The sequence below is a fragment of the Salmo salar genome, unplaced genomic scaffold (assembly GCF_905237065.1).
Source record: "Salmo salar unplaced genomic scaffold, Ssal_v3.1, whole genome shotgun sequence".
Lineage (NCBI taxonomy): Eukaryota > Metazoa > Chordata > Actinopteri > Salmoniformes > Salmonidae > Salmo > Salmo salar.
In genome coordinates, this window is record NW_025548301.1 from 1 (window position 1) to 26,910 (window position 26,910).

The 26,910-nt window shown below is 41.8% G+C and overlaps 1 protein-coding gene and 1 long non-coding RNA gene across 2 annotated transcripts; both read right to left on the reverse strand.

The window, feature by feature from the left end:
* Positions 1 to 12,471: 12,471 nt before the first annotated feature.
* LOC123732873 (uncharacterized) lies at positions 12,472 to 15,202 on the reverse strand. The gene is made up of 3 exons (XR_006763451.1): positions 15,036 to 15,202; positions 12,568 to 13,021; positions 12,472 to 12,503 (listed from the first exon to the last, which is right to left on the reverse strand). It is a non-coding gene; the product is annotated as an uncharacterized lncRNA (long non-coding RNA).
* Positions 15,203 to 17,238: 2,036 nt separating this feature from the next.
* Positions 17,239 to 23,512, reverse strand: LOC123732872 (ribonuclease inhibitor-like). The gene is made up of 3 exons (XM_045712191.1): positions 23,413 to 23,512; positions 22,936 to 23,109; positions 17,239 to 17,490 (listed from the first exon to the last, which is right to left on the reverse strand). Coding segments are annotated over exons 1-3 (267 nt in total). The 5' UTR covers positions 23,415 to 23,512; the 3' UTR covers positions 17,239 to 17,399.
* Positions 23,513 to 26,910: the final 3,398 nt, after the last annotated feature.

Below are 26,910 nucleotides of genomic sequence, written 5' to 3' on the forward strand. Positions count from 1 at the left end.
TCAGTATAAATAGTGTTAACCTCCAGTATCAGTATAAATAAAATGTTAACCCAGTATCAGATAAACAGGGTTAACCCAGTATCCAGTATAAACAGGGTTAACCCAGTATCAGTATAAACAGGTTATATATATATATAGCTGCGTTGGGAATTGTGAACCTGGCTGACACTGCTCCCCTATAAAAGCGGAAGTCACGTGCTTCAACTACTCAAGACCCCTCACACATCCGGGTCCATGCATTCAGATGGCCTCACAGACACCATACCACTTCTGACACCAATGTAGCAAACAGCTGGGCAGGGAAGCGAACCCAGGTCGCACATGCAAAAGGCCAACAACCTACGACACGACATTGGCACCAACTGTGTAACTTGGTTGGAATTGTGACGTGGCTCATATAGCGAGGATCACTACACTATAGAGGAACTATGATACAATTACATACGAAAGAGAGAATCACACTATAGAGAACATGAAAAAAATCATATGAAGATGTAGAGAATCACTACACTATAGAGGAACTATGAAAAGAAAGAGAGGAAACACATAGTGATACATTATCATATGAATCCTACACTATAGAGGAACTATGATACAATTACATTATCATAAACTATTTACACTATAGTGGAACTGATACTACATTATCCATATGAAATGTAGAGGATCACTACATTATAGTGGAACTATGATACAATTACACTATCATATGGAAAAGTGTAGAGGATCACTACACTATAGTGGAACTATGATAGAATTACTGTCACGTCCTGACCAGCAGAGGGAGTAGTTGTTTAGTATTTTGGTCAGGACGTGGCAGAGGGATGTTTGTTTTGCATGGTGTGGGTTTTGTGTGTGTTGTAGAGGGGTGTTTGATTTATGTGTTCCTGGGTTTTGGGTGTATGTTCTAGGTTAGTATGTTCTGGGTTGTAATTTCTGCATTCTGTCTAGTTTAGGTTTTTTCCTATGTTTAGGTTTATGTTGGACTCTCAATTCTCGAGGCAGGTGTTTCTCGTTGCCCTGATTGAGAGTCTCTGTATATGGGTAATTGTTTGGTGTAGTGTTTGTGGGAGACTGTTTCTTGTTTTGTGTGTGTGAGCATGACAAGACTGTTTTGTTGTTCGTGAGTTCTTCTTTTTGTTATTTTGGTGTTCACTTTGTTTTAAAATAAATGCAAGATGAGCATCCACATTCCTGCTCTGCTTTTGGTCCTCCATTCCCGACGACAACCGTTACAATTACATTATCATATGAAATGTAGAGGATCAATACACTAAAGTGGAATATGATACAATTACGTTATCATATGAAATGTAGAGGATCACTACACTATAGAGGAACTATGATACAATTACATTATCATAGGAAATGTAGAGGATCACTACACTATAGTGGAACTATGATACAATTACACTATCATATGAAATGTTAAAATGTAGAACTACAATATCTGAATATTGATATATTGAATTTGACTTGACCACGTCCAGTCAGCTACATTTTGTCTGATTAAACTGACACCAACCTTTGTCTCAGAGTAGTAGACTGTTAGGAGTGTTTTACTGTCATTCACTATACTAACATTACACCAACCTGTCTCAGTAGTAGTAGACTGTTAGGAATGTTTTACGTCATTCTACTATACTAACATTACACCAACCTGTCTCAGTAGTAGTAGACTGTTAGGAGTGTTTTACTGTCATTCACTATACTAACATTACACCAACCTGTCTCAGTAGTAGTAGACTGTTAGGAGTGTTTTACTGTCATTCACTATACTAACATTACACCAACCTGTTCTCTAGTAGTAGTAGACTGTTAGGAGTGTTTTATGTCATTCACTATACTAACATTACACCAACCTGTCTCAGTAGTAGTAGACTGTTAGGAGTGTTTTACTGTCATTCAGTATACTAACTAGCCCTGGCAGGATTGTCACCTTGTAGCCTGACTTCATTGAGATTTTTTCTGTTCTGTTCTATATATTCTTATGGATGAGGCCTGAGATGGAATGTGAAGCTAACTGAAACTGGCTATCTTTAGAAAACCAGTATATCAAGCCTGTATCATAGTATACCCCCAGGCTACGTTCAGGTTTCAGCAAGAGGCAGGTATCAACATGCCAAGTCTTAGGCTACAACCTGGGTTGTATTCATTACTTTACTCCACAGCCAACAGTTTTAAAATGTTAAATAAAACATAAACAGTTTACTCTAAACGCTCGTACAATGTGACCTAAACAGTTTCTGTTGCCAAATGTTTTGCTACGGTGGGCACAAATGAATACACACAACCTGTTTTGAGGAAGTGTAAGTTGTTGTTAGTCTCTCCACAATATTTATTTGTCTCTCTTTCACACAAAATACCTTTCTGAGTGAAAAGCATTAACAGTTGATTAGAAAGAGAAAATGTTTGTTAGTTGCTTGTTGTGTTTTAAGCCTGTTTTGAGAAGACAAGTCTATAGACCTATGATAAAGTACACTCTTTGAATAAAGGGTTCCAAACGGGTCCTCCGTCTGTCCCCATTGGAGATACTTTTGGGTTCCAGGTTTAACTCTTCTGTCTTCAATGTAGAAACCCTCTGTGGAAAGGGTTCTTCATGGAACCCAAAAGTGTTCTACCTAGTACCAAAAAGGGTTCTACAAAGGGTTCTCCTATGGGGACAGCCAAAGAACCCTTTAGATTGTAGATAGTGTAGGAGCGATCACCCTGGGGCACACAGATGGGCACAGAACGAATTCACCCCCGCATCTAATTTATATCAAAAACATTTTAAGGAGAGTAGGACTATTATAACACTGTCCACCAAAATATCATCAACTATATGAATACACACAACAATACCATCAACTATATTAATACACATGACAATATCATCAACTATATGAATACACATAACAATATCATCAGCTATATGAATACACATAACAATATCATCAACTATATGAATACACAAAATATCATCAACTATATTAATACACAAACAATATCATCAACTATATGAATACACATAACAATATCATCAACTATATTAATACATATAACAATATCACCAACTATATGAATACACAGAACAATCGTCGTCTTACCTTTTATCTCTCAATAGAAACAGAGTCTGAATGATCATTCGGTCGTTGAAAGTTACTTTCGTTTGCTCTGCTCATTTACATATCAGGTTCTGCCTGTTCTCGCTACGACTCCTCCTCTCTTTACAGCTCTTACAATGTGCCTTGGCATACATTCTACAACTGTCTGGAACTCTATTGGAGGGATGTGACACCATTCTTCCACAAGAAAATCCATCATTTGGTGTTTTATTGATGGTTGTGTTCAACTCGTGTTGAGACCTGGTGACTGAGACGGCCGTGGCATATTGTGAAACATCAGCAAGTTCAGCAGTCTTCATCACTGAAACTCCTGCCAATCGTGCCCCAACAATCACCAATCGTTAAGCTCTTATAGAGCAGGGTCGCAGTCTCTCCTGGTTGCAGCTCCTCTCTCCCCAGGGGTAGCAGCTCCTCTCCCCCAGGGGTAGCAGCTCCTCTCTCCCCAGGGGTAGCACCTCACTCTCTCCCTAGGGGCAGCAGCTCCTCTCTCACCAGGGGTAGCATCTCCTTTCTCCCCAGGGGCAGCAGCTCCTCTCTCCCCAGGAGTAGCAGCTCCCTCTCTCCCCAGGGTTAGCAGCTCCTCTCTCCCCAGGGGTTGCAGCTCCTCTCTCCCCAGGGGTAGCAGCTCCTCTCTCCCCAGGGGTAGCAGCTCCTCTCTCCCCAGGGGTAGCAGCTCTTCTCTCCCCAGGGGTATGGCTCCTCTCTCACCAGGAGTAGCAGCTCCTCTCTCCCCAGGGGTAGCAGCGCCTCTCTCCCCTAGGAATTCTCTCCATCATATCCTGTTCTTCTGTTACTATCTCTGTGTCTTGTCTGATATCTCTCTCCATCACTGGAAAGATTGGTGAGGGTTAGGTCTATTACAATACAACATTCACAACATGACAACACAACTACATAACACCATTAAATACAGTTGAGGGTTACTACAATACAACATTCACAACATGACAACACAAACACCATTAAATATAGTTGGTTACTACAATTCAACGTTCACAACATGACAACACAACTACATAACACCATTAAATACAGTTGAGGGTTTCTACAATAAAACATTCACAACATGACAACACAACTACATAACACCATTAAATACAGTTGAGGGTTACTACAATAAAACATTCACAACATGACAACACAACTACATAACACCATTAAATACAGTTGGGGTTACTGCAATACAACATTCACAACATGACAACACAACTATATAACACCATTAAATACAGTTGGTTACTACAATACAACATTCACAACATGACAACACAACTACATAACACCATTAAATACAGTTGGAATGTATTTAGAACTCTCAGTGTTTCCATCAAACAGAAAAACATCAAGAAATCTGGATCAACACATTTAGATTTCTACATAGTGCTCTTTGCTTTTTCATTACCCAGACAGCTGTTTAAGGTCATACCAAGGCAGAGTGCAGTGTCAGTATTTTAGGGGTCATAGGTCAGATCAGTGGTCATGGTTGACATTCATGGCCAAAAAAACGAACTTGAAAACCATTTTTCTCAGACTCACTGTTTGTGTAGATGCTCTTTGTCTTTGTAGGACAGTAGTTCAGGTGGCTGTTTGTGTAGATGCTGTTTATCTTTGTAGGACAGTAGTTCAGGTGGCTGTTTGTGTAGATGATCTTTGTCTAGTAGGACAGTAGTTCAGGTGGCTGTTTGTGTAGATGCTGTTTGTCTTGTAGGACAGTAGTTCAGGTGGCTGTTTGTGTAGATGCTGTTTGTCTTTGTAGGACAGTAGTTCAGGTGGCTGTTTGTGTAGATGCTGTTTGTCTTTGTAGGACAGTAGTTCAGATGGCTGTTTGTGTAGATGCTGTTTATCTTTGTAGGACAGTAGTTCAGGTGACTGTTTGTGTAGATGCTGTTTGTCTTGTAGGACAGTAGTTCAGGTGGCTGTTTGTGTAGATGCTGTTTGTCTTTGTAGGACAGTAGTTCAGGTGGCTGTTTGTGTAGATGCTGTTTGTCTTTGTAGGACAGTAGTTCAGGTGACTGTTTGTCTTTGTAGGACAGTAGTTCAGGTGGCTGTTTGTGGAGCTGTTTATCTTTGTAGGACAGTAGATCAGGTGGCTGTTTGTGTAGATGATGTTTGTCTTTGTAGGACAGTAGTTCAGGTGGCTGTTTGTCTTTGTAGGACAGTAGTTCAGGTGGCTGTTTGTGTAGATGCTGTTTGTCTTTGTAGGACAGTAGTTCAGGTGGCTGTTTGTGTAGATGCTGTTTGTCTTGTAGGACAGTAGTTCAGGTGGCTGTTTGTGTAGATGCTGTTTGTCTTTGTAGGACAGTAGATCAGGTGGCTGTTTGTGTAGATGCTGTTTGTCTTTGTAGGACAGTAGTTCAGGTGGCTGTTTGTGAAGATGCTGTTTGTCTTTGTAGGACAGTAGTTCAGATGGCTGTTTGTGTAGATGCTGTTTGTCTTTGTAGGACAGTAGTTCAGGTGGCTGTTTGTGTAGATGCTGTTTATCTTTGTAGGACAGTAGTTCAGGTGGCTGTTTGTGTAGATGCTGTTTGTCTTTGTAGGACAGTAGTTCAGGTGGCTGTTTGTGAAGATGCTGTTTGTCTTTGTAGGACAGTAGTTCAGGTGGCTGGTTGTGTAGATGCTGTTTGTCTTTGTAGAGCAGTGGTTCAGGTGGCTGCCCTTGTACTTAGTCTGCCTCCTGTCCCTCCTATCGTAATGGTTACACCTTCCTGAAAACAATGACACCATACTTCGCTGAAACCTGTTCTGCTAGTTCAAGTCCTTAAAGACTAGAATGTTCCAATGTGATTACCCAAAAGATGACAAGATAGTTCCCACATTCATCATCCAGGGTAACTGTCAAACAGATATGTGACATTTCTGGTTTGTCAATAACATGAGAACACTTTCTGCAGTGAGAGTGTAATGCAAGTCAAGCTGTCCTTGGATGAATGTCAACAAAATTTATAAACAGCATTGTTAATTAACTGTTGTAATAAAAAAATCTATGCTGTCATTTTCTTTATGTTAGCTAGCTTTTTAAAATGTTTTATTGTTACAGACACCAGATAGGTGCAGTGAAATGTGTTGTTTTACAGGGTCAGTCATACTATTACGGCACCCCTAGAGCAAATTAGGTGTAAGTGCCTTGCTTAACCTCTCTGGCGCCGGCGTTCCGCTAGCGACCCACCTCGACAACATCCGGTGAAATTGCAGAGCGCCAAATTCAAAATACAGAAATAGTCATAATAAACATTCATAACAATACAAGTTTTATACATCGGCTTAGAGATGAACTTGTTGTTAATCCAGCTGCTTCGTCAGATTTCAAAAAGACTTTACGGCGAAAGCATACAATGTGATTATCTGAGGACAGCGCCCGTTTTCAAAAGCATACAATCATTTTACAACCAAGTAAAGGAATTACAAAAGTCAGAAAGACCGATAAAAGTAATCACTTACCTTTGAAGATCTTCATATGGTTGCAGTCACAAGAGTCCCAGCTACACAATAAATGTTTGTTTTGTTCGATAAAGTCCCTCTTTATATCCCAAAATCTCAGTTTTGTTGGCGCATTGTGTTCAGTAATCCACTGGCTCCAAGGTGGTCAAACCATGCAGACGAATACATCCTAATAGTACCGGTAAAGTTCGTCGAAACATGTCAAATTATGTTTCTAATAAATACATTTACAGAGTGAACCTCTATCACAGTTTAATACATTTACAGAGTGATCCTCTATCACAGTTTAATACATTTACAGAGTGATCCTCTATCACAGTTTAATACATTTACAGAGTGAACCTCTATCACAGTTTAATACATTTACAGAGTGATCCTCTATCACAGTTTAATACATTTACATAGTGAACCTCTATCCCTATCACAGTTTAATACATTTACAGAGTGATCCTCTATCCCAGTTTAATACATTTACAAAGTGATACTCTATCACTATCACAGTTTAATAAATTTACAGATTGATCCTCTATCACAGTTTAATACATTTACAGAGTGATCCTCTATCCCAGTTTAACCTGTTAGGGCTAGGGGGCAGTATTGACACGGCTGGATAAAAAACGTACCCGATTTAATCTGGTTACTACTCCTGCCCAGTAACTAGAATATGCATATAATTATTGGCTTTGGATAGAACACACCCTAAAGTTTCTAAAACTGTTTGAATGGTGTCTGTGAGTATAACAGAACTCATATGGCAGGCAAAAACCTGAGAAGATTTCATGCAGGAAGTGGCCTGTCTGACAAGGTGTCGTTCTTCTTGCCTCTGTTTATTGAAGACTGAGGATCTCTGCTATAACGTGACACTTCCTACGGCTCCCATAGGCTCTCAGAAGGCGGCAAAAAGCTGAATCGTGGCTTTGCAGGCTCTGGCAGAAAAAATGTAGCGTGTTTGGGTAGTGGCTGGTTACAGTACTGTGAGACTCGAGGCGCGTGCCCGCGTCGACCGAATGCTTTGTTTTCTTTCCTCTGTTTACCTAAACGCAGATTCCCGGTCGGAATATTATCGCTTTTTTTACGAGAAAAATTGCATAAAAATGGATTTTAAAAAGCGGTTGACATGCTTCGAAGTACGGTAATGGAATATTTAGATTTTTTTTGTCACGAATTGCGCCATGCTCGTGACCCTTATTTACACTTCGGATAGTGTCCTGAACGCACGAACAAAACACCGCTATTTGGATATAACGATGGATTATTTTGGAACAAACCAACATTTGTTATTGAAGTAGCAGTCCTGGGAGTGCATTCTGACGAAGAACATCAAAGGTAATCAAACTTTTGTAATAGTAAATCTGACTTTGGTCAGGGCTAAACTTGGTGGGTGTCTAAATAGCTAGCCGTGATGGCTGGGCTATCTACTCAGAATATTGCAAAATGTGCTTTCACCGAAAAGCTATTTTAAAATCGGACACCTCGATTGCACAAAGGAGTTCTGTATCTATAATTCTTAAAATAATTGTTATGTTTTTTGTGAACGTTTATCGTGAGTAATTTAGTAAATTCACCGGAGGTTTGCGGGGGGTATGCTAGTTCTGAACGTCACATGCTAATGTAAAAAGCTGTTTTTTGATATAAATATGAACTTGATTGAACAAAACATGCATGTATTGTAAAACATAATGTCCTAGGTGTGTCATCTGATGAAGATCATCAATGGTTAGTGCTGCATTTAGCTGTCTTCTGGGTTTTTGTGACATTATAGGCTAGCTTGAAAAATGGGTTTCTGATTATTTCTGGCTGGGTACTCTGCTGACATAATCTAATGTTTTGCTTTCGTTCTAAAGCCTTTTTGAAATCGGACAGTGTGGTTAGATTAACGAGAGTCTTGTCTTTAAAATGGTGTAAAAGAGTCATATGTTTGAGAAATTGAAGTAATAGCATTTCTAAGGTATTTGAAAATCGCGCCACGGGATTCAACTGGCTGTTGCGTAGGTGGGACGAATTCGTCCCGCCTAGACCAGAGAGGTTAAACTCAGCAGATACACCATCAGTCCCAGGAGACCTCCAACAGAAAAGGGACCAACAGGTGAGAAACAGTTCTGTTAAACTCAGCAGATCACGTCCCAGGAGACCTCCAACAGACATCTGTTAAACTCAGCAGATACACCATCAGTCCCAGGAGACCTCCAACAGACGTTCTGTTAAACTCAGCAGATACACCATCAGTCCCAGGAGTCCTCCAACAGAAAAGGGACCAACTGGTGAGAAACAGTTCTGTTAAACTCAGCAGATACACCATCAGTCCCAGGAGACCTCCAACAGAAACAGTTCTGTTAAACTCAGCAGATACACCATCAGTCCCAGGAGACCTCCAACAGAAAAGGGACTAACTGGTGAGAAACAGTTCTGTTAAACTCAGCACATACACCATCAGTCCCAGGAGACCTCCAACAGAAACAGTTCTGTTAAACTCAGCAGATACACCATCAGTCCCAGGAGACCTCCAACAGAAACAGTTCTGTTAAAATCAGCAGATACACCATCAGTCCCAGGAGACCTCCAACTGAAGAGCAAGAGAAACAGTTCTGTTAAACTCAGCAGATACACCATCAGTCCCAGGAGACCTCCAACAGAAAAAACGGGGAGAAACAGTTCTGTTAAACTCAGCAGATACACCATCAGTCCCAGGAGACCTCCAACAAGGACGGGGAGAAACAGTTCTGTTAAACTCAGCAGATACACCATCAGTCCCAGGAGACCTCCAACAGAAACAGTTCTGTTAAACTCTGCAGATACACCATCAGTCCCAGGAGACCTCCAACAGAAACAGTTCTGTTAAAATCAGCAGATACACCATCAGTCCCAGGAGTCCTCCAACAGAAACAGTTCTGTTAAACTCAGCAGATACACCATCAGTCCCCAGGAGACCTCCAACGGGAGAAACAGTTCTGTTAAACTCGGCAGATACACCATCAGTCCCAGGAGACTTCCAACAGAAAAGGGACTAACTGGTGAGAAACAGTTATGTTAAACTCGGCAGATACACCATCAGTCCCAGGAGACCTCCAACAGAAAAGGGACCAACTGGTGAGAAACAGTTCTGTTAAACTCAGCAGATACACCATCAGTCCCAGGAGAACTCAAACAGAAACAGTTCTGTTAAACTCAGCAGATACACCATCAGTCCCCAGGAGACCTCCAACAGAAACAGTTCTGTTAAACTCAGCAGATACACCATCAGTCCCAGGAGTCCTCCAATCAGAAACAGTTCTGCTTAACTCAGCAGATACACCATCAGTCCCAGGAGACCTAAAACAGAAACAGTTCTGTTAAACTCAGCAGATACACCATCAGTCCCAGGAGACCTCCAACAGAAAAGGGACTAACTGGTGAGAAACAGTTCTGTTAAACTCGGCAGATACACCATCAGTCCCAGGAGTCCTCCAACAGAAAAGGGACTAACTGGTGAGAAACAGTTCTGTTAAACTCGGCAGATACACCATCAGTCCCAGGAGTCCTCCAACAGAAAAGGGACTAACTGGTGAGAAACAGTTCTGTTAAACTCAGCAGATACACCATCAGTCCCAGGAGAACTCCAACAGAAACAGTTCTGTTAAACTCAGCAGATACACCATCAGTCCCAGGAGACCTCCAACAGAAACAGTTCTGTTAAACTCAGCAGATACACCATCAGTCCCCGGGAGACCTCCAACAGAAACAGTTCTGTTAAACTCAGCAGATACACCATCAGTCCCCAGGAGACCTCCAACCAAGAGAAACAGTTCTGTTAAACTCAGCAGATACACCATCAGTCCCAGGAGACTAAAACATTAAGATACACATCAGTCCAGAACCTAACAGAAAAGTTCTGTTAAACTCAGCAGAAACCATCAGCCCAGGAGACCTCCAACAGAAAATTAAACTCAGAAGATACACCATCAGTCCCAGGAGACCTCCAACAGAAACAGTTCTATTAAACTCAGAAGATACAACATCAGTCCCAGGAGTCCTCCAACAGAAACAGTTCTGTTAAACTCAGCAGATACACCATCAGTCCCAGGAGACCTCCAACAGAAAAGGGACCAACTGGTGAGAAACAGTTCTGTTAAACTCAGCAGATACACCATCAGTCCCAGGAGTCCTCCAACAGAAACAGTTCTGTTAAACTCAGCAGATACACCATCAGTCCCCAGGAGACCTCCAACAGAAGAACAGTTCTGTTAAACTCTGCAGATACACCATCAGTCCCAGGAGACCTCCAACAGAAAAAGTTCTGTTAAACTCAGCAGATACACCATCAGTCCCAGGAGACTTCCAACAGAAAAGGGACTAACTGGTGAGAAACAGTTCTGTTAAACTCAGCAGATACACCATCAGTTCCAGGAGACCTCCAACAAGGACCAACTGGTGAGAAACAGTTCTGTTAAACTCAGCAGATACACCATCAGTCCCAGGAGACCTCAAACAGAAACAGTTCTGTTAAACTCAGCAGATACACCATCAGTCCCCAGGAGACCTCCAACAGAAACAGTTCTGTTAAACTCAGCAGATACACCATCAGTCCCAGGAGTCCTCCAATCAGAAACAGTTCTGCTTAACTCAGCAGATACACCATCAGTCCCAGGAGACCTACAGAAAGACTAACAGGGAGAAACAGTTCTGTTAAACTCGGCAGATACACCATCAGTCCCAGGAGACCTCCAACGAAAGGGACTAACTGGTGAGAAACAGTTCTGTTAAACTCGGCAGATACACCATCAGTCCCAGGAGTCCTCCAACAGAAACAGTTCTGTTAAACTCGGCAGATACACCATCAGTCCCAGGAGTCCTCCAACAGAAAAGGGACTAACTGGTGAGAAACAGTTCTGTTAAACTCAGCAGATACACCATCAGTCCCAGGAGAACTCCAACAGAAAAAGTTCTGTTAAACTCAGCAGATACACCATCAGTCCCCAGGAGACCTCCAACAGAAACAGTTCTGTTAAACTCAGCAGATACACCATCAGTCCCAGGAGTCCTCCAATCAGAAACAGTTCTGCTTAACTCAGCAGATACACCATCAGTCCCAGGAGACCTAAAACAGAAACAGTTCTGTTAAACTCAGCAGATACACCATCAGTCCCAGGAGACCTCCAACAGAAAAGGGACTAACTGGTGAGAAACAGTTCTGTTAAACTCGGCAGATACACCATCAGTCCCAGGAGTCCTCCAACAGAAAAGGGACTAACTGGTGAGAAACAGTTCTGTTAAACTCGGCAGATACACCATCAGTCCCAGGAGTCCTCCAACAGAAAAGGGACTAACTGGTGAGAAACAGTTCTGTTAAACTCAGCAGATACACCATCAGTCCCAGGAGAACTCCAACAGAAACAGTTCTGTTAAACTCAGCAGATACACCATCAGTCCCAGGAGACCTCCAACAGAAACAGTTCTGTTAAACTCAGCAGATACACCATCAGTCCCGGGAGACCTCCAACAGAAACAGTTCTGTTAAACTCAGCAGATACACCATCAATCCCCAGGAGACCTCCAACAGAAACAGTTCTGTTAAACTCAGCAGATACACCATCAGTCCCAGGAGACCTCCAACAGAAAAGGGACTAACTGGTGAGAAACAGTTATGTTAAACTCAGCAGATACACCATCAGTCCCAGGAGACCTCCAACAGAAATGGGACCAACTGGTGAGAAACAGTTCTGTTAAACTCAGCAGATACACCATCAGTCCCAGGAGACCTCCAACAGAAACAGTTCTATTAAACTCAGAAGATACACCATCAGTCCCAGGAGACCTCCAACAGAAACAGTTCTATTAAACTCAGAAGATACAACATCAGTCCCAGGAGTCCTCCAACAGAAACAGTTCTGTTAAATCAGCAGATACACCATCAGTCCCAGGAGACCTCCAACAGAGAACAAAATTGTTAACTCAGCAGATACACCATCAGTCCCAGGAGACCTCCAACAGAAAAGGGACCAACGAGAAACAGTTCTGTTAAACTCAGCAGATAAAGCCAGGAGACCTCCAACAGAAACAGTTCTGTTAAACTCAGCAGATACACCATCAGTCCCAGGAGTCCTCCAAAAGAAAAGGGACCAACTGGTGAGACACAGTTCTGTTTAACTTAGCAGATACACCATCAGTCCCAGGAGACCTCGAACAGAAACAGTTATGTTAAACTCAGCAGATACACCATCATTCCCCAGGAGACCTCAAACAGAAAAGGGACCAACTGGTGAGAAACAGTTCTGTTAAACTCAGCAGATACACCATCAGTCCCAGGAGTCCTCCAACAGAAACAGTTCTGTTAAACTCAGCAGATACACCATCAGTCCCCAGGAGACCTCCAACAGAAAAAGTTCTGTTAAACTCAGCAGATACACCATCAGTCCCAGGAGACTTCCAACAGAAAAGGGACTAACTGGTGAGAAACAGTTATGTTAAACTCAGCAGATACACCATCAGTTCCAGGAGACCTCCAACAGAAAAGGGACCAACTGGTGAGAAACAGTTCTGTTAAACTCAGCCGATACACCATCAGTCCCAGGAGACCTCAAACAGAAACAGTTCTGTTAAACTCAGCAGATACACCATCAGTCCCCAGGAGACCTCCAACAGAAACAGTTCTGTTAAACTCAGCAGATACACCATCAGTCCCAGGAGTCCTCCAATCAGAAACAGTTCTGCTTAACTCCGCAGATACACCATCAGTCCCAGGAGTCCTCCAACAGAAAAGGGACTAACGCTTGAGAAACAGTTCTGTTGAACTCGGCAGATACACCATCAGTCCCAGGAGACCTCCAACAGAAACAGTTCTGTTAAACTCAGCAGATACACCATCAGTCCCAGGAGACCTCCAACAGAAACAGTTCTGTTTAACTCAGCAGATACACCATCAGTCCCAGGAGAACTCCAACAGAAACAGTTCTGTTAAACTCAGCAGATACACCATCAGTCCCAGGAGACCTCCAACAGAAGGGACTAAGGGAGAAACAGTTCTGTTAAACTCAGCAGATACACCATCAGTCCCAAGAGTCCTCCAACAGAAAAGGGACTAACTGGTGAGAAACAGTTCTGTTAAACTCAGCAGATACACCATCAGTCCCAGGAGACCTCCAACAGAAACAGTTCTGTTTAACTCAGCAGATACACCATCAGTCCCAGGAGAACTCCAACAGAAACAGTTCTGTTAAACTCAGCAGATACACCATCAGTCCCGGTAGACCCCCAACAGAAACAGTTCTGTTAAACTCAGCAGATACACCATCAGTCCCAGGAGACCTCCAACAGAAACAGTTCTGTTAAACTCAGCAGATACACCATCAGTCCCAGGAGACCTCCAACAGAAAAGGGACTAACTGGTGAGAAACAGTTATGTTAAACTCAGCAGATACACCATCAGTCCCAGGAGACCTCCAACAGAAAAGGGACCAATTGGTGAGAAACTGTTATGTTAAACTCAGCAGATACACCATCAGTCCCCAGGAGACCTCCAACAGAAACAGTTGTGTTAAACTCAGCAGATACACCATCAGTCCCAGGAGACCTCCAACAGAAACAGTTCTGTTAAAATCAGCAGATACACCATCAGTCCCAGGAGTCCTCCAACAGAAACAGTTCTGTTAAACTCAGCAGATACACCATCAGTCCCCAGGAGACCTCCAACAGAAACAGTTCTGTTAAACTCAGCAGATACACCATCAGTCCCAGGAGACCTCCAACAGAAAAGGGACTAACTGGTGAGAAACAGTTATGTTAAACTCAGCAGATACACCATCAGTCCCAGGAGACCTCCAACAGAAAAGGGACCAATTGGTGAGAAACTGTTATGTTAAACTCAGCAGATACACCATCAGTCCCCAGGAGACCTCCAACAGAAACAGTTCTGTTAAACTCAGCAGATACACCATCAGTCCCAGGAGACCTCCAACAGAAACAGTTCTATTAAACTCAGCAGACACACCATCAGTCCCAGGAGTCCTCCAACAGAAACAGTTCTGTTAAACTCAGCAGATACACCATCAGTCCCAGGAGACCTCCAACAGAAAAGGGACTAACTGGTGAGAAACAGTTATGTTAAACTCAGCAGATACACCATCAGTCCCAGGAGACCTCCAACAGAAAAGGGACCAACTGGTGAGAAACAGTTATGTTAAACTCAGCAGATACACTATCAGTCCCAGGAGACCTCCAACAGAAACAGTTCTATTAAACTCAGCAGATACACCATCAGTCCCAGGAGTCCTCCAATCAGAAACAGTTCTGTTAAACTCAGCAGATACACCATCAGTCCCAGGAGTCCTCCAACAGAAAAGGGACTAACTGGTGAGAAACAGTTCTGTTAAACTCGGCAGATACACCATCAGTCCCAGGAGACCTCCAACAGAAACAGTTATGTTAAACTCAGAAGATACACCATCAGTCCCAGGAGACCTCCAACAGAAACAGTTATGTTAAACTCAGCAGATACACCATCATTCCCCAGGAGACCTCAAACAGAAAAGGGACCAACTGGTGAGAAACAGTTCTGTTAAACTCAGCAGATACACCATCAGTCCCAGGAGACCTCCAACAGAAACATTTCTGTTAAACTCAGCAGATACACCATCGGTCCCAGGAGACCTCCAACAGAAACAGTTCTGTTAAACTCAGCAGATACACCATCAGTCCCAGGAGACATCCAACAGAAACAGTTCTGTTAAACTCAGCAGATACACCATCAGTCCCAGGAGTCCTCCAACAGAAAAGGGACTACCTGGTGAGAAACAGTTCTGTTAAACTCGGCAGATACACCATCAGTCCCAGGAGACCTCCAATAGAAACAGTTCTGTTAAACTCAGAAGATACACCATCAGTCCCAGGAGTCCTCCAACAGAATCAGTTCTGTTAAACTCAGCAGATACACCATCAGTCCCAGGAGACCTCCAACAGAAAAGGGACTAACTGGTGAGAAACAGTTCTGTTAACCTGTTAGGGCGAGGGGGCAGCATTTGCACGTCTGGATAAAAAGAATGTACCCGATTTAATCTGGTTACTAATCCTACCCAGTAACTAGAATATGCATATACTTATTATATATGGATAGAAAACACTCTAAAGTTTCTAAAACTGTTTGAATGGTGTCTGTGAGTATAACAGAACTCATTTGGCAGGCAAAACCCTGAGACATTTTCTGACAGGAAGTGGATACCTGATGTGTTGTATTGACTTTAAACCTATCCCATTGAAAAACACAGGGGCTGAGGAATATTTTGGCACTTCCTATTGCTTCCACTAGATGTCACCAACCTTTACAAAGTGTTTTGAGTCTTCTGGAGGGAGATCTGACCGAACAAGAGCCATGGAACGATGATGTCCCATTAGACACCTGGCGCGCGAGTTCATGTTGGGTACCCTCGTTCCAATACGTTATAAAAGAGTATGCATTCGTCCACCTTGAATATTATTCATGTTCTGGTTAAAAAAGGCCCTAATGATTTATGCTATACAACGTTTGACATGTTTGAACGAACGGAAATATATTTTTTCCCCTCGTTCATGACAAGAAGTCCGGCTGGCTTAGATCATGTGCTAACAAGACGGAGATTTTTGGACATAAATGATGAGCTTTTTTGAACAAAACTACATTCGTTATGGACCTGTGATACCTGGAAGTGACATCTGATGAAGAGAATCAAAGGTAATGGATTATTTACATAGTATTTTCGATTTTAGATCTCCCCAACATGACGTCTAGTCTGTATCGCAACGCGTATTTTTCTGGGCGCAGTGCTCAGATTATTGCAAAGTGTGATTTCCCAGTAAGGTTATTTTTAAATCTGGCAAGTTGATTGCGTTCAAGAGATGTAAATCTATAATTCTTTAAATGACAATATAATATTTTACCAATGTTTTCTAATTTTAATTATTTAATTTGTGACGCTGACTTGACTGCCGGTTATTGGAGGGAAACGATTTCCTCAACATCAATGCCATAGTAAAACGCTGTTTTTGGATATAAATATGAACTTGATAGAACTAAAAATGCATGCATTGTCTAACATAATGTCCTAGGAGTGTCATCTGATGGAGATTGTAAAAGGTTAGTGCATCATTTTAGCTGGTTTTATGGTTTTGGTGACCCTGTCTTTGACTTGACAAAACATTACACACAACTCTTGTAAATGTACTGTCCTAACATACTCTAAATTTATGCTTTCGCCGTAAAACCTTTTTGAAATCGTAAAACGTGGTTAGATTAAGGAGATGTTTATCTTTCAAATGGTGTAAAATAGTTGTATTTTTGAAAAATTTGAATTTTGACATTTATTTGGATTCAAATTTGCCGCTCTTGAAATGCACCTGCTGTTGATGGAGTGCACCACGGGTGGCACGCTAGCGTCCCACCTAGCCCATAGAGGTTAAACTCGGCAGATACACCATCAGTCCCAGGAGTCCTCCAACAGAAAAGGGACTAACTGGTGAGAAACAGTTCTGTTAAACTCAGCAGATACACCATCAGTCCCAGGAGACCTCCAACAGAAACAGTTCTGTTAAACTCAGCAGATACACCATCAGTCCCGGGAGACCTCCAACAGAAACAGTTCTGTTAAACTCAGCATATACACCATCAGTCCCCACGAGACCTCCAACAGAAACAGTTCTGTTAAACTCAGCAGATACACCATCAGTCCCAGGAGACCTCCAACAGAAACAGTTCTGTTAAAATCAGCAGATACACCATCAGTCCCAGGAGACCTCCAACAGAAAAGGGACTAACTGGTGAGAAACAGTTCTGTTAAACTCAGCAGATACACCATCAGTCCCAGGAGACCTCCAACAGAAACAGTTCTGTTAAACTCAGCAGATACACCATCAGTCCCAGGAGTCCTCCAACAGAAAAGGGACCAACTGGTGAGACACAGTTCTGTTTAACTCAGCAGATACACCTTCAGTCCCAGGAGACCTGCAACAGAAACAGTTCTGTTAAACTCAGCAGATACACCATCAGTCCCAACAGACCTCCAACAGAAAACGGACCAACTGGTGAGAAACAGTTCTTTTAAACTCAGCAGATACACCATCAGTCCCAGGAGACCTCCAACAGAAACAGTTCTGTTAAACTCAGCAGATACACCATCAGTCCCAGGAGACCTCCAACAGAAAAGGGACTAACTGGTGAGAAACAGTTCTGTTAACCTGTTAGGGCTAGGGGGCAGTATTGACACGGCTGGATAAAAAACGTACCCGATTTAATCTGGTTACTACTCCTGCCCAGTAACTAGAATATGCATATAATTATTGGCTTTGGATAGAAAACACTCCAAAGTTTCTAAAACTGTTTGAATGGTGTCTGTGAGTATAACAGAACTCAAACGGCAGGTCAAAACCTGAGAAGATTCTGTACAGGAAGTACCCTGTCTGACCATTTCTTGGCCTTCTTTGCCATCTCTATCCATTACAAAGGATCTCTGCTGTTACGTGACACTTCCTACGGCTGCCATAGGCTCTCAGAAGGCGGCAAAAAGCTGAATCGTGGCTTTGCAGGCTCTGGCTGAAAAAAAGTAGCGCGTTTGGGTAGTGGCTGGTTACAGTACTGTGAGACTCAGGCTCGTGCCCGCGTCGACCGAAAGCATTGTTTTCTTTCCTCTGTTTACCTAAACGGAGATTCCCGGTCGGAATAGTATCGCTTTTTTACGAGAAAAATGGCATAAAAATGGATTTTAAACAGCGGTTGACATGCTTCGAAGTACGGTAATGGAATATTTAGAATTTTTTTGTCACGAATTGCGCCATGCTCGTGACCCTGATTTACCATTTCGGATAGTGTCTGGAACGCACGAACAAAACGCCGCTATTTGGATATAACGATGGATTATTTTGGACCAAACCAACATTTGTTATTGTAGCAGTCCTGGGAGTGCATTCTGACGAAGACAACAAAGGTAATCAAACTTTTGTAATAGTAAATCTGACTTTGGTCAGGGCTAAACTTGGTCGGTGTCTAACCTCTTATGGCTAGGGGGCAGTATTTTCACGGCTGATTAAAAAACGTACCCGATTTAATCTGGTTACTAATCCTACCCAGTAACTAGAATATGCATATACTTATATATGGATAGAAAACACCCTAAAGTTTCTAAAACTGTTTGAATGGTGTCTGTGAGTATAACAGAACTCAAATGGCAGGTCAAAACCTGAGAGATTCCTTTACAGGAAGTGGCCTGTCTGACCATTTCTGGAACTTCTTTGCCATCTCTATATTTTACTAAGGATCTCTGCTCTAACGTGACACTTCCTACGTCGTCCATAGGCGCTCAGAGCCCGGGAAAAACCTGAATGTCGTCATCCCAGCCCCAGGCTGAAACACATTATCGCCTTTCTCAAGTGGCCGATCAAGGGACTGTGGGCTTAGGCGCGTGACCTGGCCGCCCCCGTCTTTGTGATTTTTTCCTCTGTTTGCCAAAAAGGAGATTCCCGGTCGGAATATTATCGCTTCTCTACGAGAAAAATGGCATAAAAATTGATTTTAAACAGCGGTTGACATGCTTCGAAGTACGGTAATGGAATATTTAGAATTTTTTGTCACGAATTGCGCCATGCGCACGACCCTTCTTTACTATTTCGGATAGTGTCTGGAACGCACGAACAAAACGCCGCTATTCGGATATAACGATGGATTATTTTGTACCAAACCAACATTTGTTATTGAAGTAGCAGTCCTGGGAGTGCATTCTGACGAAGACAACAAAGGTAATGAAACTTTTGTAATAGTAAATCGGAGTTTGATCAGGGCTAAACTTGGTCAGTGTCTAAATGGCTAGCCGTGATGGCTGGGCTATCTACTCAGAACATTGCAAAATGTGCTTTCACCGAAAATCTATTTTAAAATCGGACATATCGAGTGCATAGAGGAGTTCTGTATCTATAATTCTTAAAATAATTATGTTTTTTGTGAACGTTTATCGTGAGTAATTTAGTAAATTCACCGGATGTTTGCGGGGGGTATGCTAGTTCTGAACGTCACATGCTAATGTAAAAAGCTGTTTTTTGATATAAATATGAACTTGATTGAACAAAACATGCATGTATTGTTATAACATAATGTCCTAGGATTGTCATCTGATGAAGATCATCAAAGGTTAGTGCTGCATTTAGCTGTCTTCTGGGTTTTTGTGACATTATATGCTAGCTTGAAAAATGGGTGTCTGATTATTTCTGGCTGGGTACTCTGCTGACATAATCTAATGTTTTGCTTTCGCTGTAAAGCCTTTTTGAAATCGGACAGTGTGGTTAGATTAACGAGAGTCTTGTCTTTAAAATGCTGTGAAATAGTCATATGTTTGAAAAATTGAAGTTTTCGGATTTTAGAGGAAATTGTATTTCGCGCCATGCCCATCATTGGATATTGGAGCAGGTGTTCCGCTAGCGGAACGTCTAGATGTAAGAGGTTTTTAACCTGTTTGGGATAGGGGGCAGTATTTTCACGTCCGGATAAAAAACGTACCCGATTTAATCTGGTTACCCCTCCTACCCAGTAACTAGAATATGCATATACTTATTACATATGGATAGAAAACACCCTAAAGTTTCTAAAACTGTTTGAATGGTGTCTGTGAGTATAACAGAACTCATTTGGCAGGCAGAAACCTGAGAAGGTTTCATTCAGGAAGTGGCCTGTCTGACAATGTGTTGTTGTTCTTGCTTCTGTTTATTGAAGAGTCAGGATCTTAGCTGTAACGTGACATTTCCTAGGGCTCCAATAGGCTCTCAGAGCCCGGGAAAACCTGAACGATGACGAGGTAGCCTCAGGCTGAAACACATTATCGCCTTTGCCAAGTGGCCCATCAGAGGACAATGGAATTAGGCGCGTGCCCGATTCGACCCAGTGATATATTTTCCTTCGGCTGTTTATCTAATTGCAGATTCCCGGTCGGAATATTATCGCTTTTTTACGAGAAAAATGGCATAAAAATTGATTTTAAACAGCGGTTGACATGCTTCGAAGTACGGTAATGAAATATTTAGAAATCTTTTGTCACGAAATGCGCCGTGCGTGCGACCGTTATTTACCATTGGGATAGTGTCTGGGACGCACGAACAAAACGTCGCTGTTGGAACATAACTATGGATTATTTTGGACCAAACCTACATTTGTTATTGAAGTAGAAGTCCTGGGAGTGCATTCTGATGAAGAACAGGAAAGGTAAGTCCATTTTTCTTACAGTAAATCTGATATTGGTGAGTGCTAAACCTGCTGGGTGTCTAAATAGCTAGCCCTGTGATGCCGGGCTATGTACTTAGAATATTGCAAAATGTGCTTTCACCGAAAAGCTATTTTAAAATCGGACATATCAAGTGCATAGAGGAGTAATGTATCTATAATTCTTAAAATAATTGTTATGCTTTTTGTGAACGTTTATCGTGAGTAATTTAGTAAATTGTTAGTAAATTCGCCGGAAGTTGGGGTGCTAGTTCTGAACTTCACATGCTAATGTAAAAAGCTGTTTTTTGATATAAATATGAACTTGATTGAACAAAACATGCATGTATTGTATAACATAATGTCCTAGGTGTGTCATCTGATGAAGATCATCAAAGGTTAGTGCTGCATTTAGCTGTCTTCTGGGTTTTTGTGACATTATATGCTAGCTTGAAAAATGGGTGTCTGATTATTTCTGGCTTGGTACTCTGCTGACATAATCTAATGTTTTGCTTTCGTTGTAAAGCCTTTTTGAAATCGGAAAGTGTGGTTCAATTAACGAGAGTCTTGTCTTTAACCTCTATGGGCTAGGTGGGACGCTAGCGTGCCACCCGTGGTGCACTCCATCAACAGCAGGTGCATTTCAAGAGCGGCAAATTTGAATCCAAATAAATGTCAAAATTCAAATTTTTCAAACATACAACTATTTTACACCCTTTGAAAGATAAACATCTCCTTAATCTAACCACGTTTTACGATTTCAAAAAGGTTTTACGGCGAAAGCATAAATTTAGAGTATGTTAGGACAGTACATTTACAAGAGTTGTGTGTAATGTTTATGGCAAGTCAAAGACAGGGTCACCAAAACCATAAAACCAGCTAAAATGATGCACTAACCTTTTACAATCTCCATCAGATGACACTCCTAGGACATTATGTTAGACAATGCATGCATTTTTAGTTCTATCAAGTTCATATTTATATCCAAAAACAGCGTTTTACTATGGCATTGATGTTGAGGAAATCGTTTCCCTCCAATAACCGGCAGTCAAGTCAGCGTCACAAATTAAATAATTAAAATTAGAAAACATTGGTAAAATATTATATTGTCATTTAAAGAATTATAGATTTACATCTCTTGAACGCAATCAACTTGCCAGATTTAAAAATAACCTTACTGGGAAATCACACTTTGCAATAATCTGAGCACTGCGCCCAGAAAAATACGCGCTTGCGATACAGACTAGACGTCATGTTGGGGAGATCTAAAATCGAAAATACTATGTAAATAATCCATTACCTTTGATTCTCTTCATCAGATGTCACTTCCAGGTATCACAGGTCCATAACGAATGTAGTTTTGTTCAAAAAAGCTCATCATTTATGTCCAAAAATCTCCGTCTTGTTAGCACATGATCTAAGCCAGCCGGACTTCTCGTCATGAACGAGGGGAAAAAATATATTTCCGTTCGTTCAAACATGTCAAACGTTGTATAGCATAAATCATTAGGGCCTTTTTAACCAGAACATGAATAATATTCAAGGTGGACGAATGCATACTCTTTTATAACGTATTGGAACGAGGGTACCCAACATGAACTCGCGCGCCAGGTGTCTAATGGGACATCATCGTTCCATGGCTCTTGTTCGGTCAGATCTCCCTCCAGAAGACTCAAAACACTTTGTAAAGGCTGGTGACATCTAGTGGAAGCAATAGGAAGTGCCAAAATATTCCTCAGCCCCTGTGTTTTTCAATGGGATAGGTTTAAAGTCAATACAACACATCAGGTATCCACTTCCTGTCAGAAAATGTCTCAGGGTTTTGCCTGCTAAATGAGTTCTGTTATACTCACAGACACCATTCAAACAGTTTTAGAAACTTTAGAGTGTTTTCTATCCATATATAATAAGTATATGCATATTCTAGTTACTGGGTAGGATTAGTAACCAGATTAAATCGGGTACATTTTTTTTATCCAGACGTGCAAATGCTGCCCCCTAGCCCTAACAGGTTAAATAGCTGTAAAATAGTCATATGTTTGAGAAATTGAAGTAATAGGATTTTTAAGGTATTTGAAAATCGCGCCACAGGCTTCAACTGGCTGTTACGTAGGTGGGACGAATTCGTCCCGCCTAGCCCATAGAGGTTAACTAGCCTGATAAGTCAAACATGTCTGATATGAACATTGACATAAACCCTCTCCATACTTGAGTTTCTCCAGTCTGCAGTGTTGATCCTCCAGTCCAGCAGAGAGCAGTCTGACTCCTGAGTCTCCTGGGTGATTGTAGCTCAGGTCCAGCTCTCTCAGGTGTGAGGGGTTTGACCTCAGAGCTGAGGCCAGAGAAGCACAGCTTTCCTCTGTGACTTGACAGCCTGACAGCCTGACAAAGAGATCATCATGAATTCACAAACACACTGTTAATTTAACAAGTAGTGTAGAAGGACAATGGCAGATGCATTTGGTTTATTCTCTCCAACAACATATAGATTCATCTTCCTTCTAATATAATTGTATGGTTATATCGTCATACTAATGTGAACACCAATACACCGATTCAAAATGGTTTTCAATATAATATTATATACATGCAAAACAATGCATTTATTCAATACATTTTTCAATATAACATTATATACATATTTTTCTCTAAACTTCATATTTCTTCCTGATGATTAGTTCTTACATGTATTTTATTTAATCACAGAACAGCTCTGGAGGCTTTGACCACTGGCAGCAGCCTCAGAAGACCTTCCTCTGATCTGGAGTATTTCTTCAGGTCAAACACATCGAGCTCCTTTTCTGAAGTCAGCAACACAAAGACCAGAGCTGACCACTGCAGGTGACAGGTTGGGTTTTGAGAGACTTCCTGATCTCAGGTAGCTTTGGATCTCCTCCACTAGAAAATGGTCATTCAGTTCATTCAGACAGTGGAACAGATTGATGCTCCTCTCTGGGTAGGAAGAGACAGGTCCACACTGGAATAAAGAGATCATTCTGTCACTGGGAAAACTGGCTTTTCAACAGCTTGTGAATGGCATTCTGATTTTCTATGAAGAAGACCTGAAAGAGGCTGGCATTGATGTCAATGAAGCCTCAGTGTTCTCAGGATTGTGCACACAGCTCTTTAAAGAGGAATGTGGGCTGTACCAGGACAAGGTGTACTGCTTTGTTCATCTGAGCATTCAGGAGTTTCTGGCTGCTCTATATGTGTTTCTCTCATTTATCAACAACAATGAGAATGTAATGAACAATCTGAAAACAAAAGATGAGCCTGAAGTAACTTTCTACAAGAGTGATGGGAATCTAATGGACAAACTGCAAACAACGTCCAGGAACCTTTCTGTGAGGATCAGACAAAGGCGTAAAGTTACCGTCTACAAGAGTGCTGTGGATAAAGCCTTACAAAGTGAGACAGGAAACCTGGACCTGTTCCTCCGCTTCCTTCTGGGCCTCTCACTGGAGTCCAATCAGAAGCACTTAACGAGGTCTACTGACAAAGACAAGAAGAAGCTCACAGAGCCATGAAGAAACAGTCAAGTACATCAAGGAGAAGATCAGGGAGAATCCTTCTCCAAAGATACTTTTCATTCTTCTGTTTGGTATGAAACACCACAATGTGTGTGTACATCTCAGTCAGTGTCTTGGGCATCTCTTCTCTCTTATATTCCAACATGTGTTCAAGGACTATTGCAGAAATCCAACAGAAGACTGGAATGTGGCACATGATGTGGAGGCTCCTTGATGTCTTTATGTGTGAGATGATTCTGCTGGCCAGGTCCTCATCACGGAATCTCTTCCTGAAGTACTCCTCCTTCTGTGGGTCATTGAACTCTCGTACCTCTGTCACCTGGTCAACACATCCTGAAGGGATCTTATTGGCTGCTGCAGGTCGGGTAGTTATCCAGAGGAGAGCAGAGTGAAGCAGATTTCCCTTGATGAGATTTGTCAGCAGAACATCCACTGAGGTTGACTCTGTGACGTCACAACAGATCTTGTTCTTCTGGAAGTCTAGGGGCAGTCGGCACTCATCCAGACCATCAAAGATGAACAGAACTTTGTACTTGTTGTAGTTGGAGATTTTTGATTCTTTGGTTTCCATTGAGAAGTGATTGAGAAGTTCAATGAAAGTGTGTTTGTCCTCTTTCATCAAATTCAGCTCCCGAAAAGGGAATGAAAATACAAATTGGACATCCTGATTTGCTTTTCCTTCAGCCCAGTCCAGAATGAACTTCTGCACAGAGACTGTTTTTCCAATGCCAGCGACTCCCTTTGTCAGCACAGTTCTGATAAGTTTGTCTTGTCCAGGGGTTTGAAGATGTCGTTACATTTGATTGCTGTCTCTGGTCTTGCTTGTTTCCTGGTTGTGGTCTCAATCTGTCTCAGCTCATTTTCATTATTGACCTCTCCTGTTCCACCCTCTGTGATGTAGAGCTCTGTGTAGATCTTATTGAGAAGTGTTGGGTTTCCTTGTTTAGCGATCTCCTCAAATAAACATTGAAACTTCTTCTTAAGATTAGATTTGAGTTCACGTTGGCAAATCACAGCAAGCTCATCTGAATGAAGAAATAACACAGAGGATATTAATATTATGTCTGTTTTAATGCCTACAGTATTGGAGGACTGTTGTAAAGTTTAAATTATAATAATTTATTATCTTAACTGTCTATGTAAATGTGTAAATGTTCTCATAATGTATTACAGACTGGTGTGACTGATTATATTATTATTGGTATTATTGATGGTATTATTAATGTTGTCTCTCTCTCTCTCTCTCTCTCTCTCTCTCTCTAATTGAATCACCACAACACATCCCTGCTGCTACTTGATGAGGTCACTAGGTGTTGTGTTGAGGCTGCTACAATATTATTGAGTTACACAGCTACTTTAGCTGTACTTTAGCTACAGCTTTTAAATGTTATAAAACAGCATTCAACATGAGGCAGACAGCTCTTACTTTTCTCTAGTGTGTCAGCAAGCTTCTTCTGGTTCATTTTCCTCAGGACGTGCAGTGTGATCTTCAGAGCCCCCTCTCTGGCACTGCTCTCCTGCTTCTCATCTTCAGCATCCACCACTTCCTTATCCTGCTTCTGACTCTCAAAGCCTTCTGGGAGTTCTGGACTAAGAATCCTCTTGAACATCTTCAGCTCGTTCTTCACAAATGTCATAATATTCTCTTCAAGCAACTGAAAAAAATTAAGTAAATAAGTTAAGCAAGAGAAGAAATGCTTTCTCATAAACACATTAATAAATGATTGACAGATTAACTTTACTTAAGCTTAACAAAAACAAATGTACATAACAGGACCACATACTCTGAATATGGAGGCCAGGTCTGTTTGATGACTCTGGGCAGACTGACCACTGAGAATCTCTGACTCTGATCTCTCCTGTTGGTTTCTGTGGACAAAACATGAGATTACATCTCCTCATCCAGGGAGTACACACACACACACACACACACACACACACACACACACACACACACACACACACACACACACACACACACACACACACACACACACACAACAAAAAAACACACACACACACACACACACACACACACAGGAAGGGAATGTTGTGTTTGTTTAATATTGTTTTAGGACTATGAAATGGACAAAAGGATTAGCCTATGGATTATGAAAACAACGAAAATAAATGGTAAAATGTGAGAGGAGAAATGACTAGAGACAGTGTTGTTTAACTCACTGACCATGACCCATGAGTTCTTCTTACCTTTGTTCAGTAGAAAAGTCTCCCTCTCTAAAACATATAGGACGGTCCATAGACTGGTCACTCTTCATAGACACACAGCTGGGAACAGGGGAGGCTGGTCTCTCCTGCTCGATTGGTCTTCAACACAACAGAGACAAACATTACATCTCTCATCTACTCTGATCTCAGATGGGGATACATAAGAAGAGCTCGGGATCAGACAGACAGACAGACAGACAGACAGACAGACAGACAGACAGACAGACAGACAGACAGACAGACAGACAGACAGACAGACAGACAGACAGACAGACAGACAGACAGACGAGACAGACACAGACACAGTGAGACAGACACAGACACAGTGAGACAGACACAGACAGACACAGACACAGACACAGAGACAGTGAGACAGAGACACAGACAGACACACAGAGAGACAGAGAGACACACAGAGACAGTGAGA

Coding starts and splice junctions, on each gene's coding strand:
- LOC123732872 (XM_045712191.1), bottom strand. Junction 17,491..22,935: donor TGCAGACTGGAGAAACTCAA/GTATGGAGAGGG, acceptor TTTCTGTTGCAG/GTCTCCTGGGACTGAAGGTG.